Here is a 15,804-nt window from a genome sequence, read left to right on the forward strand (position 1 = left end):
AGGCTGTGTAGCATTACTTCTGGTCTCACAGCCAGGAAGGGAGGAAGAAAAGAACATTCATCGAACGCTTCTAACATGCCAGGCACTGTGTAATGTACTTTATTACCAATCTCACTTACTGCTCAGGATAACTTTGCCTATTTGTTATACTTAATGCACTTTGCTGATGATCGCTAAGGTTCTCCTCCTTCTACATTGTTGTTTTTCTGATATCATTTCTTGAGTTCCTCTAAAGTTTGCTTTTGGTCAGTTCTACACTTCAGAGATAATACTGCATCAAAAATTGTGGTGCAGAAGACAACAAAGATGGCGCAGTAGGTGAACGCTGTGTTTACCTTCTCTCACAACCACATCAAAATTACAACTAATCTACAAAACAACCATTATTGAGAATCGCCTAAAATCAAGCTGAACTGAAGCCCTACAACTGAGGACGTGCAGAAGCAGCCACGTCCAGACTGGTAGGAGGGGCAGAGACACAGAAGAGCCTGGTCCCACACCTGCATGTGACCATTAAAGATCAGGAGTGGTATTTCAGCTGTGGGGGTCCCCCCATCCCCTAAAGGAGTGAGAGATCCCAGCCTCACTCTAGCCCAGGGCTCCAGTGCTGGGGAGAGAAGTCCCCATAATTTCTGGCTGTGAAAACCAGCGGAGATTGTGACTGAGTGAGAATGAGGGCAGCTGCATTCACAGGGGCACCTCTTAAAGGGACTGTGCACAGACTTACCCACCAATGGAATCACTCACTCTGAGCTCCAGTGCTGGGGCAGCAGCTGGAAAGGCAGCAGGGACAAATGGGGGGGGAATTGAGTTGTCTGGCTTGGGATGGGGGCTGGAGAAGAGGTGACTTTCTCCTGGACGGTGAAGCTGGTGGAGGCCACTGTTTCTTTGTTGAGCCCTCTCCCTTCCCGGCATGCAAACACAGGTGGCTGCCATTTCTGGGTCTCCGCTGTTCATTTGCCCCACCCTGGACATTTGAGACCTGGCCCCGCCCAACTTTCAGGCACACCCAGGCCATTTCCAGTGGCTTTTTCATGCAGACCGCCTGCCTTGGCTCAAGCTGCAGACTTTCCTAGACTCTCAAAGGTTCACGGAACCCAGACAAGCAGCATCTGGCTTAAGTGTGTCCTGTACCTCTGACTGAACAGCCCTAAGCCGGCAGTAGCAGCAGCAGGCCGTGGTTCACGGCTTGGCCTCTCGAGGAGCTTCCAAGCACAGCACGGGCAGCAGCCATCTGTGGATTTCTTTGTGCCTCCTGCCAGGTGGCTCACGGTGGGGCATGTGCTGTGGCTGAACTTGACCTACAGCAGATTCCCTCCAAGGTGGTCCTGGGGCTGGTGCCCACAGTGGCCAGCTTCAACATGAGCTGGAGCATCATCCAGCCACCTCCAAGTCTGATACACCCAAGGGTACATTGGGCAGGCACCAGAGTCCTTCTGAGGCAGATCCTGCTCTGTAAGATCAGCTCCTGCACCCCAACACCTCCACTGTAGTCATGGCCAGTCCTCACAACAAGTGAGCCCAAGGGTCAGTCCCTCCTACTGACGTGCAGTTATCAACCAAGGCTCAACTACAAGAGGAGGGCACACATAACCCACACAAGGGACATACCTGGAGCGTGTGGCTCAGGTGACCAGAAAGACTGCACCACTGAACCTCACAGCACACCTACTACATAAGGCCATTCTACTAAGACCGGAAGACATAGCAGCGCTACCTAATACATAGAAACAAACATAAGGAGGCAGCCAAAATGGGGAGACAAAGAAACATGTCCCAAATGAAAGATCAGAACAAAGCTCCAGAAAAAGAACTAAGCTAAATGGAGATAAGCAATCTATCAGACGCAGAGTTCCAAACACTGGTTAGAAGAATGCCCAATGATCTCAGGGAGAGCATAGGAAGCATAAAATGAGATGAAAACCATAAAAACGAACAAGTCAGAAATAAAGCATACAATGATGGAAATGAAGAATATACAACAGGGAATTAACAGTAGATTAGATGAAGCAGAGGATCCAACCAGCGATGTAGCAGTAGATAAGGTAGTAGAAAACACCCAACCAGAACAGCAAAAAGAAAAAAAGAATCCAAAAAATTGAGGAGAGTTTAATAGGCCTCTGTGACAATATCAAGCTTACCAACATTCACATTATAGGGGTACCAGAAGGAGAAGAGAGAGAGCAAGTAATTGAAAACCTATTTGAAGAAGTAATGACAGAAAACTTCCCTAACCTGGTAAAGGAAATGGACATACAAGCCCAGGAAGCACAGAATCCCAAACAAGATGAACCCAAAGAAGCCAACACCAAGACACACCATAATTAAAATGCCAAAGGCCAAATACAAAGAGAATCTTAAAAGCAGCAAGAGAAAAGCAGTTAGTTACTTACAAGGGAGACGCCATACAACTCTCAGCTGATTTCTCAGCAGAAACTTTGCAGGCCAGAAGGGATTGGCAAGAAATATTCCAAGTGATGAAAACCCAACGACATACAACTAAGATTACTCTACCCAGCAAGGCTGTCATTTAGAATTGAATGACAGATAAGGAGCTTCCCAGACAAGAAAAAGCGGAAGGAGTTCATCACCACCAAACCAGTATTACAAGGACTCTTAGAGGGACGTCTTTAAGATAGGAGGGGGGTTAAGGATGGATGAAAGGGGAAGGGCTTAAGACGTACAAATTAGTTGTTACACCGTAGTCATGGGGATGTAGGGCATAACATTAAGGGATATAGTCAATAATAATGTAATAACTAGGCATGGTCCCAGATAGGTACTAGATCTATCGGGGTGATAGATAGGAATGGGGCTGGCGGCAGGGTGAAAAAGGTGAAGGCATTAGGAAATACAAATTGGTAGTTAATACAGCATGGGGAATATAATCAACAATGTTGTAAAGGTCATGTAAGGTGCCAGATGGGCACTGGACTTATCAGGGGGATCATGTCATAGACTGTGTAGATGCCTGACCAATGCACTACACACCTGAAGCTGAAGTAGAATAATATTGAATGTCAACTATAACTACATATATAGGTATATACAGTCACAGGATGTGGAGTACAACATAGGGAAGATAGTCGATGGTATTGTAACAGCTATATACGATGTCAGAGGGGTAGTAGCTTGAGGGGTGTGTTATCTCTTTATGAGGGGTTTAAATGTCTATTACGTTGCTTTGTACACCTGAAACTAATAAAAAAAAATTATGGCGCAGCATAACGAGCTTGGGTTTTGGAGCAGACGAAGCGGGTCCCAAATTCCCAGTTCGACAGAACCTTTAGTGTATACCTTAGGATCTCTGAACTTAAGTTTACATCGCCAGAGTGAGAAGAATGGTACATACCTCATCCGGTATACCTCACAGGGAGGGACTAAACGAGAAAATGTATCTAACATGTCTAGTGAAGTGTGTATTTCCAAAAATCTCCTCTTTCTCCTGTTTCTCCCCATCACAAAGCTTCTGAATCACTGAACTGATAGGTTCTATTTTGATTCCAGCATACATTTTCATAACGCCCTAGAGATGGTCCCATTACCTGAGCTCCATTTCAGTCTCCAGGCTTTCAATCTGCTTTGTAATGGAATCCTCTGACTTGGAAACTTGATCATTCAGTTCAGCAAATGAGAAAGTGCGCCTCTGTAAAGAAGAATAGTGGGAATGAGGGTGAAATGCTACGAGGAAAGTCATCCTCCAAAGTCGTGAGGGTTCCTGGGTACTGCAGTCTGATATTTGGTCACATATTTGCATAAGGGCACTTACCCGAAGTTTAGGAGGTGGGTTCTCCCCAGTCTCCCCTTTTAATTTAAGTTGAGCCAGATCCTGAGCCAGGATCTTTCTATCTTCAAGAAGGTCATTCAGATGGCGCCTGGCTTCCTCAGTACTGACCATAACCTCAATTTCATTTCCAAGCCAGTTCTAGAAGAGAAATCGGTGCCATTGGGTTAGGGATGAGGAACCTCTATCCTGGGGGTTAGATTTAGCTCCAGACTTCAGTTCACTCGGACCAGAGCCCAAGTAACTAGAAGTCAGATTTCTATATACTCTGTCTTTACCTTCTTCATTTTCTCCTTAACCTTTGTCCTTATCTAGTTATAATATAGAATTGAAGTATATTTTGATTGTGTGCACTATTTAACAAATAGATATCCATTCTTAATCTTTAAAGTAGACGAATGGAATATTTTTAAGCAAACAAAATTAACTAAATTCAATTTTCAAAAAAGTAACCATCCCTGAGAACACTTTCATTTTTGATGAAGACATACCATGCTAAGAGTAATCCAACAAAGGTACAAATAGGTTAAAACTAAATGGATTAAAAAATATACCATGCTGATATTACTTGAAAGAAAGCTGGAGGGGCCATATTATTAGCAGAAAAAGTAGATTTCAGAACAAATACAACCAGGGATAAAAAAGATCATTTTATAAGAATGAAGGGATCAATTAATCCTCATTGTTTATGCCTCTAGTAACAGAGCTTCAAAAAACATGGAGAAAACCAGATAGAGGTACAAGGACAAAAAGGCAAATCCATAATTCCAAGCTGGAGATTTCAATACACATCTCTCGATAATTGATAGAACAAGTAGGTAAAAAATCAGCAAGGATACAGTAGAAATGAACAGCACAATCAATGAAATCGACATGGTTGACATTTATAGAACACCATCCAACAGCAGCACAATAGACATTCTTCTCAAGTACACATAGAACATTTGCCAAGACTGACCATATTCTAGGCCATAATAAGTCTTAATAAATTCAAAAGGATTCAAGTCATACATAGTATGTTCCGTAACCACAATGGAATTAAATTAGAGATCAAAACAGAAAGATACTTGGAAAAAAATCCTCCAACATTTGGAAACTAAATAACACACTTCTAAATAACCCATGTGTCAAAAAAGAAATCAACAGGGAAATTAGAATGTATTTTGAATTGAATGCAAATGAAAACATAACGATCACAATTTGTGGGATGTTGTTAAAGGGTACTGAAAGGGAAATTTATAGCATTAAATGCCTATATTAGAAAAGAAGAAAGAACTCAAGTGAATGACCTCAGCTTCTACCTTAAGAAACTAAAAAAAATAAGAGCCAATTAAACCCAAAGGAGTAAGGAAATAATAGAGATAAGACTGGAAATTAATGAGCTGGGGTTTTTTAGGTATTTTTTTTTATTGTGGTAAGATATACATAATATAAAATTTACCATTTGTAAGAATGAGCTGGTTCTTTGATAAACCTCTAGCCAAACTGATCAGGAAAAAAGAGAAAAGACACAAAATGTCAATAACAGGAATGAGATAGATAACATTAGTATAGCTTTTATAGACATTAGAAGGATAATAAGGGAATGTCATGAATAACTTCATGCCAATAAATTTGACAACTTAGATGTAACAGACAAGTTCCCTGAAACACACAAACTACCAAAGCTCACTCAAGAAGAAATATATAATCTAAACAACTCTATATCTATTTAAAAATTTGTATTTTATTTAACACCCCTCCCCACAAAGAGCAAAAATGAACAAAAAACCCTTTAGTCCTAGATGGCTTAACTTATGAATTGCATCAAACTTTAAAAAAAAAATTTATTGGGGAATATTGGGGAACAGTGTGTTTCTCCAGGGCCCATCAGCTCCAAGTCATTGTCCTTCAATCTAGTTGTGGAGGGCGCAGCTCAGCTCCAAGTCCAGTCGCCATTTTCAATCTTTAGTTGCAGGGGGCACAGCCCACCATCCCACATGGGAATTGGACTGGCAACCTTGTTGTTAAAAGCTCGCGCTCTAACCAACTGAGCCACCCGGCCGCCCTGCACCAAACTTTTAAGGAAGAAATTATATTAAATCTATACAAACTCTTCCAGACAATGGAAGAGGAAGGACTACTCTCCAGCTCACTCTAAGAGGCCAGCATTACCTTGATACTAAAACCAGATGAAGACAATCTAAGAAGACAACAGACCAATATCCGTCAGGAACACAGATGCAAAATTTTACACAAAATTTTTAGATTAGTAAAATTTTAATTTCACGTGTCGTTGAATTCAACAATACATGAAAAGGATGCTATATCACAACCAAGAGGAGTTTATCCAAAGAATGCAAGGCTGGTTCTATATTTGAACATCACAGTAATTCACTAAATCAACAAACTAGAGACAAAAAGTATTTGACAAAATTTACATCCACTCAGAATAAAAACTTACAGTAAACTAAGACCAGATAAGAACTTCCTCAACCTGATAAAGGGCATCTATGAAAAACCTCCAACTAACATCATACTTAACGGTGGCAGACTGAGTGGGTTTCTACCACTCCTATTCAACATCATCCAGAAGGTCCTAGCCAATGCAGTAAGTAGGGCAAGTAAAAGAAATAAAAGACATGCAGGTTAGAAAGGAAGAAATAAAATACTATTTACAGATGGCATGATTGTCTATGTAGAAAATCCCAAAGAATCTGTAAAATAGCTACTAGACGAATAAAGTCAGAAGATAAAAGTTAATATAAAAAAAGCAATTGTACTTCTATGTACCAGCAATGAACAACTAGATACGCAATTTGGCAATTTCTTACATAGTGAAACATATACTTACCATGTGACCCAGCAAACCCGCTTCCAGGTACTTACCCAAATGAAATGATTACCTACGTTTACAGAAACCTGTATGTGAATGTTTTAATAGCAGCTTTATTCATAATCACCAAACACTGGGGAAAAAACCCGAAGATATCCTTTAAAATGTGAATGGATAAACTATGGGACATCCGTACAATGGAATACCACTCAGCCAAAAAAAAAAGGGTACAAACTACAGGTAACAACATGCATGAATCTCAAATGTATTATGCTGAGTGAAAGAAGCCAGACTGTGTTTCCATTTACATGACACTGATGCAAAGGGAAAACAATGATGACACAGGACAGATCCGTGTTTGCCAAGGGCCAGGATGTGGGAGGAGCTGACTACACAGGGGCATAGGGGAATTTGGGGGGAATCATAGGACTATTCTATATCTTGATTGTGGTGGTGGTTATACAATTGTACATGTTGTAAAAACTTGCAGAATTGTACACTAAAAAAGGTAAATCTTTTAGTTAAAGTTTATTGGGGTGACAATTGTTAAAATTACGTAAGTTTCAGGTGTACAATTCTGTAATACATCACCTTTACGTCACATAAACTTTAATTAAAAAAAGATAAATTTTACTATATGTCAGTTATGCCTTAATAAAATAAACCAGAAAAAAAATCAGTGTCATTTGCCATACCCACAGAGTGAAAACAAACCATAGATGATCTCAATAGGATTCAGAAAAAGTTTTTGCAAAAAACCCAACATCCGTTCATAGTAAAAACTTCCAGCAGACTAAAACAGACAGGAAGTTGTTCAACCTGATAAAGAACATATACAATAAACCTACAGCTAACATACTTTATTTTGATAGAAAAATTCTTTAATCGGAACAAGTTTACATGTTGACACTTATGGCTTACCTAGAATAAATCTGTCCAGATTTTAATTGTACTAACAACCAAACATATAATAGCAAGAGTTCCCTCTAAACAGTGGGTTGGTCCTAGGTTCCACTGTAAGAGCTCTCAAAAGCAAAACTCCAGTTATTGAAATGATTCAAACTTTTCGTCTGTGGATGAGAACAATTATCCCAGAGGTCAAAACATACAATGCATGTCATGTGCAAACAGTGAAGTATTAGAAGCCTTTTTCCCATCTTCATAGATTCAAAACATGAGAAGTGTCTTTAGCTACCCTGTTTCCCCGAAAAGAAGACCTAGCTGGACAATCAGCTCTGATGCGTCTTTTGGAGCAAAAATTAATATAAGACCCACTCTTATATTATGTTACATTATATTATATAAGACCCAGTATTATTATATTATATTATATTATATTATATTATATTATATTATATTATATATTACATTACATTACATTATATTATATTACATTATGTTACAGACCCGGTCTCATATTATAGTAAAATAAGACCGGGTCTTATATAAGCTTTTGTTCCAAAAGACGCATTAGAGCTAGTTGTCCGGCTAGGTCTTATTTTCAGGGAAACACGGTATTAAAACCACCAACTGAGCTGATCCAAACATCTTAGAGATGCTCTCTAAGTGGCCCTTAAATTTTGTGTGCTGACCTTGGTTCACCCTGATTTAGTCTTATACATGGATATACAGACTGCCAAAAAGTACTCCTTTACGTTGTCTGCTGCCTCAGAGCAACCAGTGTTCCCACGTTTTGCAATCCTGTCAGGTGCGTGACACAGAAATAAAAACTCCCTTGTGATACAGCTGTGTTTTCGCATAGGCAAGCAGCTTCCTTACATAGCATTTACTTTTCTTTACTGCACGGGCATCACGGTTGTTCTCCAATTTAAAAGACACTACTTCGTGACCTCCCTAGTGAGCATGGCTTTTTAAAACATTCAGAAGTGTCTCAAAAATAAACTGTCATTGTTTAGTTTTCAGTTTCAGCTACTAGTGCCTGTAAAGGTCTTAGATGGCTGAACCCTAAAGCCAGACTCATTCCTATGGGCACCCCTTCTGCTCTCCGCAGGAAAGTCATGTGACTTCACCGAATGTCCAGCCACAAAGTTAAATTACCTTCAAAAGTTCACTTGAGTTTTGTACCTTGTAGAATTGTCGGTTCAATGTCGGTTGGGTATCTAGTAGTCGTACAAAAAGGCAGGCAGACCACACAAAACCCACAAACAGCCAAAAGATGGTCTGGTAAATCTACGATTTGTAAAAACCTATGCACAAAACCCACGGTATTTGGGAAAAGAGGAAAGGTTTATACTCGAACGAGTAGCAGTGTTAGAAATGTAACTTTTTTCTACTGTTGATTATGCATGAACATACACACACACACACACACACACACACACACTAACTGAAAATATACTACAACCAATGTCTGGAAAAGCAGTTCAACGTTTCCTAAATGGAGTTTCTCTCATACTCACTGTGTAACGTAGCTGTTAATACTGCACAAGTACAATTAAGCAATGTTTAATTACTTTTAAACAAAGATAAAGGGACTTTCTCCCTCAAAACAAGTTTTAAACATCAAAACCTATGCTTGTAAAAATTTAAAACTTTCAGATGTCTAAATAGCTCAAATCAAAACCATTAGAAACTTCTCAAGCACTTTTTTTTTTGATTGGGGTAACAATGGTTGGTCAAGTTACATAGGTTTCAGGTGTACAATTCTGTAATCCATCATCTACATATCACATTGTGGGCTCACCACCCAGAGTCAGTTCTCCTTCCATCACCATATGTCTACATCCCAGGCATGTCAACCTAGTTATCTAGCGGAGAGCTCCTTCAGAGACACTTCAGTGTCTCTCTTCACGGGCTGGCTTTTCCTTACTGCTGGCCTCGCCTTCCCTTTCTCATTACGTTGTGGCTGATTGCCCTCTTGAGTGTCCGAGCCCCCATCTAGAGTCTTTGAACCTGTTTGTTCCCTTTCTAGCTTCTTGTCTGGCCCTTTCCTCCCTTGATCTTTGGTTTTATTTGCTTCCCCGTGCTGCCTTTGTTCTGCAAGAGATTTATTCAGCACTTGTGTGGTTACAGAATCTCCTTCACCAACCCAAAACGTGTTCTTAAACCCGTTATACATATGAGATCTGACCCTTAAGTTCGCGAACTCATCCTAGAAAAAGTGCTACAGACCTCATTGCTGAATATCACTACAGTTACCTTCGAAGGACTCCCCTTGGGAAGCTATGCACCGATGCCAGTGCCTAGTCCACCCTTCAAAGCCATTTTGGAACTCTTTTTCTGGAATGGCCATCAGAGCTGTTGTCGTATTACCCTTGATGTCCTGAATGTCATCAAAATGTCTTCCTTTCAATATTTCCTTTATCTTCAGGTAAAGAAAGAAGTCACTGGGGGACAGATCAGGTGAGTAGGGAGGGTGTTCCAATACAGTTATTTGTTTACTGGCTAAAAACTCCCTCACAGATAGTGCTATGTGAACTGGTGCATTGTCGTGATGCAAGAGCCATGAATTGTTGGTGAAAAGCTCACGTCTAACTTTTTCATGCAGCCTTTTCAGCACTTCTAAATAGTAAACTTGGTTAACTGTTTGTCCGGTTGGTACAAATTCATAATGAATAATTCCTCTGATATTTAAAAAGGTTAGCAATATTGTTGCAACAAGTTCTCAAACTTAATTGTCAGACCACATACAGTGGCACACAGGGTGGCAAGTTTGCGAACTTAATTGTCACACCTCGTACATCCCTGCAGACTTTCCCATAATAACCAGAGTCACTTTGAGTCGCCATCATTTTTTCAGTGTTGTAATCACTTCTCAGCTTGTTGCATTGTGACCTGAAGTGAAACAAGTTCATCCAAGGCCTCGATACATCTCTTCGCATCAAGGTTGTCAATTTAGAGTGAAGTCTTTATTTCACCGTGTATCCTTGGAAGTCGAGAATCCATTGATGTTTCTTGTTTCTTCTCCACTTCCTTAATTTCTGGCTTCTTTCCTGCATCTTGATTCTGTCACTCAGTTTTCATTTGTTCCTCTTGTTTGCATTTTCTATCTGCTGCTTCTTTCTCATGTTGGCCTTTCAGCCTATTCCTTCTGGGAGCAGTCTGAAAGTTTCTTCCACCTTTTCTCTTCTTTCTGCCTTCTCAACCATCTCCTTTCTCTTGAGAATCAGAGGTTGATGTAACCCCTGTTTTAGCGAAATTTTCCCTTTCTGACTCAACTTCTTTCTTCCCCTCTTTCTTGTCTGGCTCTTGGCTTAGCTTCTTCCCTCTGGCCTTCTTCATCTTTTTTAAGCTGCTTTTTAGGTTGTTTTTCCTCTTGCCCCATTTACTTGCCTTTGTCTTCATTTAAGATGTAACTCTCTGAAGGGCAGGTCTGTTTTACCATTTGGGGTCTGCCTCTTGGTTTTGGAGTCCTGACTTCTATAGCTACAGGTTGTCCTCTTTTACGACACACTTTTAGACCAACAGTGACATTGCTATTGTCACTATTCCTGCCTCCTTGGTTTTACTTGTTTTTCTGCCTTTCTCTTTCTCCCTCTTCTGGCAGCTTTTGGAGTGGTTTCGTCAATCGCTTTCATCACATCCTCATTGCTGGCTTTTTCTTCAAGGTCGGTATCTTCCTTTTGAAACACTAGTCTTTTTTTTCTTCACATTTAACATCAGATGATGCATTTGATAGTTTAGCTGATGCCTGTTGATTTGAAAATGTCACTTTCGGATTGTTATCTATATCCCATAAACCTTCCTTAAAGTCTTTTCGTTTATTTAGTTTTCCGCACTTTTCCTTATTTTCTGAGTAAGGAAACATAACCTAAAAAAGCAGTCTCATGGGTTCCAAAAAAGAAAAAGGGTAGTTTGTGGGTGGTTTTGCAGCTCCATCAGGAATCTCATCTACTTGAGCTGGCTAATGAGAGTAACCTTTTTCATCTTGACGAAGATGAGGTCTCCAGGTTTGAAATAGCCAAGTCATGTTTTGCGAAGGGTGATGCCTGGGTTTGAAGCCCAGGGAGGAGGTGCGGCAGTATAGACCAAGAGGTTGGGGTAGGGGCATGTGGGAGGACAGATGGGACTGGACCGAGGCTCCCAGGTGGCAGGAGCGGGAGGATGCCTCAGGGTGTCCTGACACACCTGCCAGGGCCGCGGGTGCGCGCAGGCTACCTCTGCCCGCCTCCATGCAAGCCACGTATGCCACCAGCTGCCGCAGAGGCATCTCAATGGTTCTGAATCATAACCACCACTGCCACTGTCCTACAACTAACATACTTAATGGTGAAAGACTGAATGCTTTTTTCCTAAGAGTGAAACAAAGCAAGGATGTCTCCTTCACCTACTGTATTCAATATTTTACTGTAGGTATTGGCAAGTGCAATAAGGCAAGACATAGTTAAAAGACAGAAAGGCACACAGAATGGATAAGAATAAATAAAATCGTCTCTATTTGCAGATGACATGATCGTATATGTGGAAAATCCTAAGGACTGTACAAAAAAAGCTACAAGAACCAGCAAGTATGTCCAACCAGTTGGAAATGGAAATTTAAAAAACCCAGATTTCCAATATCATAAAAATATGAAATATTTAGGAATATATTCGACAAATGTTGTAACACCTATACAATGAAAACAAAAACTCTGCTGAGAGAAATAAAAGACAAATAAATGGAGAGATGTACCATGTTCATGGATTGAAAGACCCAATATTGTTAAGATGTAAATTCTCCTCAAATTTATCTATAGATTCTATATAGTCCTAATCACACTCCCAGCAGAATTTTTGTAGAAACTGGCAAGCTGATTCTAAAATATATATGGAATTGTAAAGGACCTAGTTTTCCCAACTTTGAAAATGAATAACAACTTTAGAGGATTTATACTATCTGATTTCAGAACATATTATAAAGCTAGTATCATCAAAACATTTTGGTATCGCCAGAAGGATAGACATAGAGATCAATGGAATAGAATCTAGAAATTAACTTATGGACAATTGATTTTCACAAAGGTGTCAAGTCAAAATGAATCACAGACCTAAACATAAAGCTTAATATTATGTAACTTCTAGAAGAAAATTTAGAGGGAAATCTTAGTGACCTTGTGTTTGGCAAAAATTTCTTCAATAGAACATAAAAACCATTGAAGTATAAAAGAAAATGTCAATACATTGGATGGCATCAAAATTAAAAAGCTTTGTTTTTCAGAAAACACTGTCACAAAATGAAAAGGCAAGCCATGGTCTGGGAGAAATATTTATAAGACGTAGAAGTCCTTTGTTGGATATATCTAGACTATATAAAGAATACTAACTCAAAAATAAGAAAAAAAGACAACCCAATTAAAAATGGGGAAAAGATTTGAACAGATATTTCATAAAACATACATATGGCAAATAAGCACATGAAAAGATGCTCAACACCATTAGTCACCAGGAAAATGCAAACTCAAATACAGTGGTGCACCACTACCCATCTACTAGAATAGCTAAAATTTAAAAAAGACTGACGATACTCAAACTAAGTATTGGTGGGAATGCACAGCAACAGGAACCCTCATGCATTGCTAAAAGGAATGTAAAACGGTATGACCACTTTGGAAAACAATTTTGCAGTTGCTTAAAAGTTAAAATACATACTTATTATACAAGCCAAGAATTCCACTCCTAGGTTTCCTACCCCAAAGAAATAAAAACACGTATGCACATGATGTTCAGTACAATACTTGTCATAGTCAAAAACTGGAAATAATACACATGTCCATCAGCAAGTGCAGGAATAAAAAACTGTGGTACATCCATGTCATGGGATGCCACTTAGCAGTAAAAAGAAGTATCGATACACATGATCACATGGATGAATCTCAAACTAATTAAACTGAATGAAAGCCAGAAAAAACCCTGTATGATTTAATTTTTATAAAATTATAGAAAGTGAAAATAAATCTGTAATGACAAAAGGCAGATTAATGGTTACCTGGAGATGGGGGTCCAGAGGAGGGAGGGATTACAAGGGGGGTACACACAAAGTTTGGGTCCCGATGGACATTGATTGTGGTGATGATTTCATGGGTGCATATCTGTGTCAAAACTTATTAAACTGTACACGTCAAACATGTACAATTTATTGTAGGTCAATTATACCTCAATAAAACTGTTTAAAAATTAAGTGACCCTCAACTCAAGAGGAGTAGGGATAGAAAGGGTTCACTACTCTTGGTATTTAACAGCCACTCAACGATATCATATCCTCAGGAAATAAAGCATTCTGGCAGACCGTTGGCTTTGCAGTGGTTAACTCTAAAAACAAAAGCACCTTCCATTTTCTCCCACCCCCAGTATACACAACAGAACTGGCCAGTCAAGCTGTCTGTACCTTCACTCGAGCAGCAGTGCCTTCCATCCCACGGCTCTGAGTCTCTTTCCGCTTATCTGCGACCTCCCGCTGTTTCTGGAGAGCATCCTTGAGACGCTTGTTGGCAGCTGCTGCCTAAATAAAAATGGCTCACAGTCATGTTGAATTGAAGGGTAAAAAGAACATTCGAATTTCCAGCATATGAGTAAACTAGAAAAACAAAAAAATTCTATGGTGTGTGTTCCTATAGGAATCAAGTTTGTAAGTCTCCACGTACGTGATACTGGTCAACAATATGAGTCCAGGAGGCACACGTTTCCTTTTTTTTCTTTCTTTTTTTCTTCATTTTATTTTTTAAAAGTTTTTTTTATTAGTTTCAGGTGTACAAAACAACATAGTGATTAGACATTTTCACCCCTCAAAAAGTGATAACCCCCCCACCCAGGTCTACTACCCCTCTGACATCGTATATAGGCGCAGGCTTGAAAGTGTCTGGAAATGTCACATATGAACAGTACTCTGTGTTGTTTTGGAAAGAAGCAAGCCCAATTAGAAGAAAATCCTTATTTAAACAGTACCATTTTCATCAGGTTTTTATCTGCTCACAGTTCATGACACGTCAACAGGGATCAAGACTTAGGAATTGCTGGTCAGGATTAGCATCCTAGGTTTCTTAGGACACCAGCTCCTTTAAGAGATACCACTTTGCCAGCATCTAAGCAATACACTTGACCTAGCAGATTGGATTTTCTTACCTCCTCAGTTTTACGTCTAAGCACATTAGACTGTTTCTGGAAGTTTCTTTCAAGTTTGAGCAGTTCATATTGCCTCTTTCGGTCCTGAGAAGAAAAGAGCCAGACTTTTAATTGCTATTCAGCTAGCTAAAATAAAGCCTTATAATGTAACTAAAGAGTCTTTCAATGGTATAGTCTTTATGGAAAACAAGAGGTTCCTCAAAAAATTAAAAATAGAACTGCTGTATAATCTAGCAGTCCCACTATTGGGTATATAGCCAAAGGAAATGAAATCAGTATCTTTTTTAAAAAATAATAAAATTTATTGGGCTGACAGTTGTTAGTAAAATTACATAGGTTTCAAGTGTACAATTCTACAATATATCATCTATATATCACATTGTGTGTTCACCACCCAGAGTCAGTTCTTCCATCACCATATATTTGACCCCTTTTACCCTCTTCTACCTCCCCTCTTACCCTCTGGTCAAAATCAGTATCTTTAAGAGACAACTGCAGTCCCATATTCATTGCAGCATTATTCACAATAACCAAGATATGGAAACAACTTAAACGTTTGTCACCAGATAAATGGATAAAGAAAATTTGGTATATATATATATATATATATATATATACACACACAATGGAACATTATTCAGCCATTAACAAGAAAGAAATCCTGCCATTTGCGACAACACGGATAGACCTGGAGGTCATTATGCTAAGTGAAATAAACCAGACAGAGAAAGACAAATACCATACCATCTCACTTATAGAGAGAATCTAAAACAGTTGAACTCATAGAACCAGAGTAGAACAGTGGTTACCAGGGAGTTGGGGTTGGGGAACATGGAGAAACATTAGTCAAAGGGTATAAACTTCCAGTTATAAGATAAGTTCTGGGGATCTATGGAGAGCATAGTGACTACAGTGAATACTATATTGTATATTTGAAATTTGCTGAGTATGTCTTACGTGTTCTCAACACACTGACAAAAAATGGGTAACTATGTGAGGTGATAGATGTGACATCTCCAAAATTACTCTTTCTGGATCTATGACTATTCTGGATCACTTGCATTTCCATATGAATTTTAGGATCAGCATGTGAATTTCTGTAAATAAGCCAAGTGGAATTTTGATTGGGATTGTGCTGAATCTGTAC

General features: G+C 39.4%; 1 protein-coding gene and 1 pseudogene across 6 annotated transcripts in view; both read right to left on the bottom strand.

The window, feature by feature from the left end:
• KIF4A (kinesin family member 4A) overlaps positions 1 to 15,804 on the bottom strand; it is a 91,902-nt gene that overhangs the window by 16,157 nt on the left and 59,941 nt on the right. For all 6 annotated transcript variants that reach the window (XM_033113369.1, XM_033113395.1, XM_033113386.1 and 3 more), the window contains exons 19-22: positions 14,658 to 14,741; positions 13,924 to 14,037; positions 3,770 to 3,925; positions 3,546 to 3,646 (exon numbers count right to left, since the gene is read on the bottom strand). In XM_033113369.1, the coding sequence (XP_032969260.1) occupies positions 3,546 to 3,646; positions 3,770 to 3,925; positions 13,924 to 14,037; positions 14,658 to 14,741 (455 nt within the window). The remainder of the gene's footprint in view (positions 1 to 3,545; positions 3,647 to 3,769; positions 3,926 to 13,923; positions 14,038 to 14,657; positions 14,742 to 15,804) is intronic.
• LOC117024429 (PC4 and SFRS1-interacting protein-like) lies at positions 9,364 to 11,769 on the bottom strand (annotated as a pseudogene).

This window comes from Rhinolophus ferrumequinum, chromosome X (genome assembly GCF_004115265.2).
Source record: "Rhinolophus ferrumequinum isolate MPI-CBG mRhiFer1 chromosome X, mRhiFer1_v1.p, whole genome shotgun sequence".
Taxonomy (NCBI): Eukaryota; Metazoa; Chordata; class Mammalia; order Chiroptera; family Rhinolophidae; genus Rhinolophus; species Rhinolophus ferrumequinum.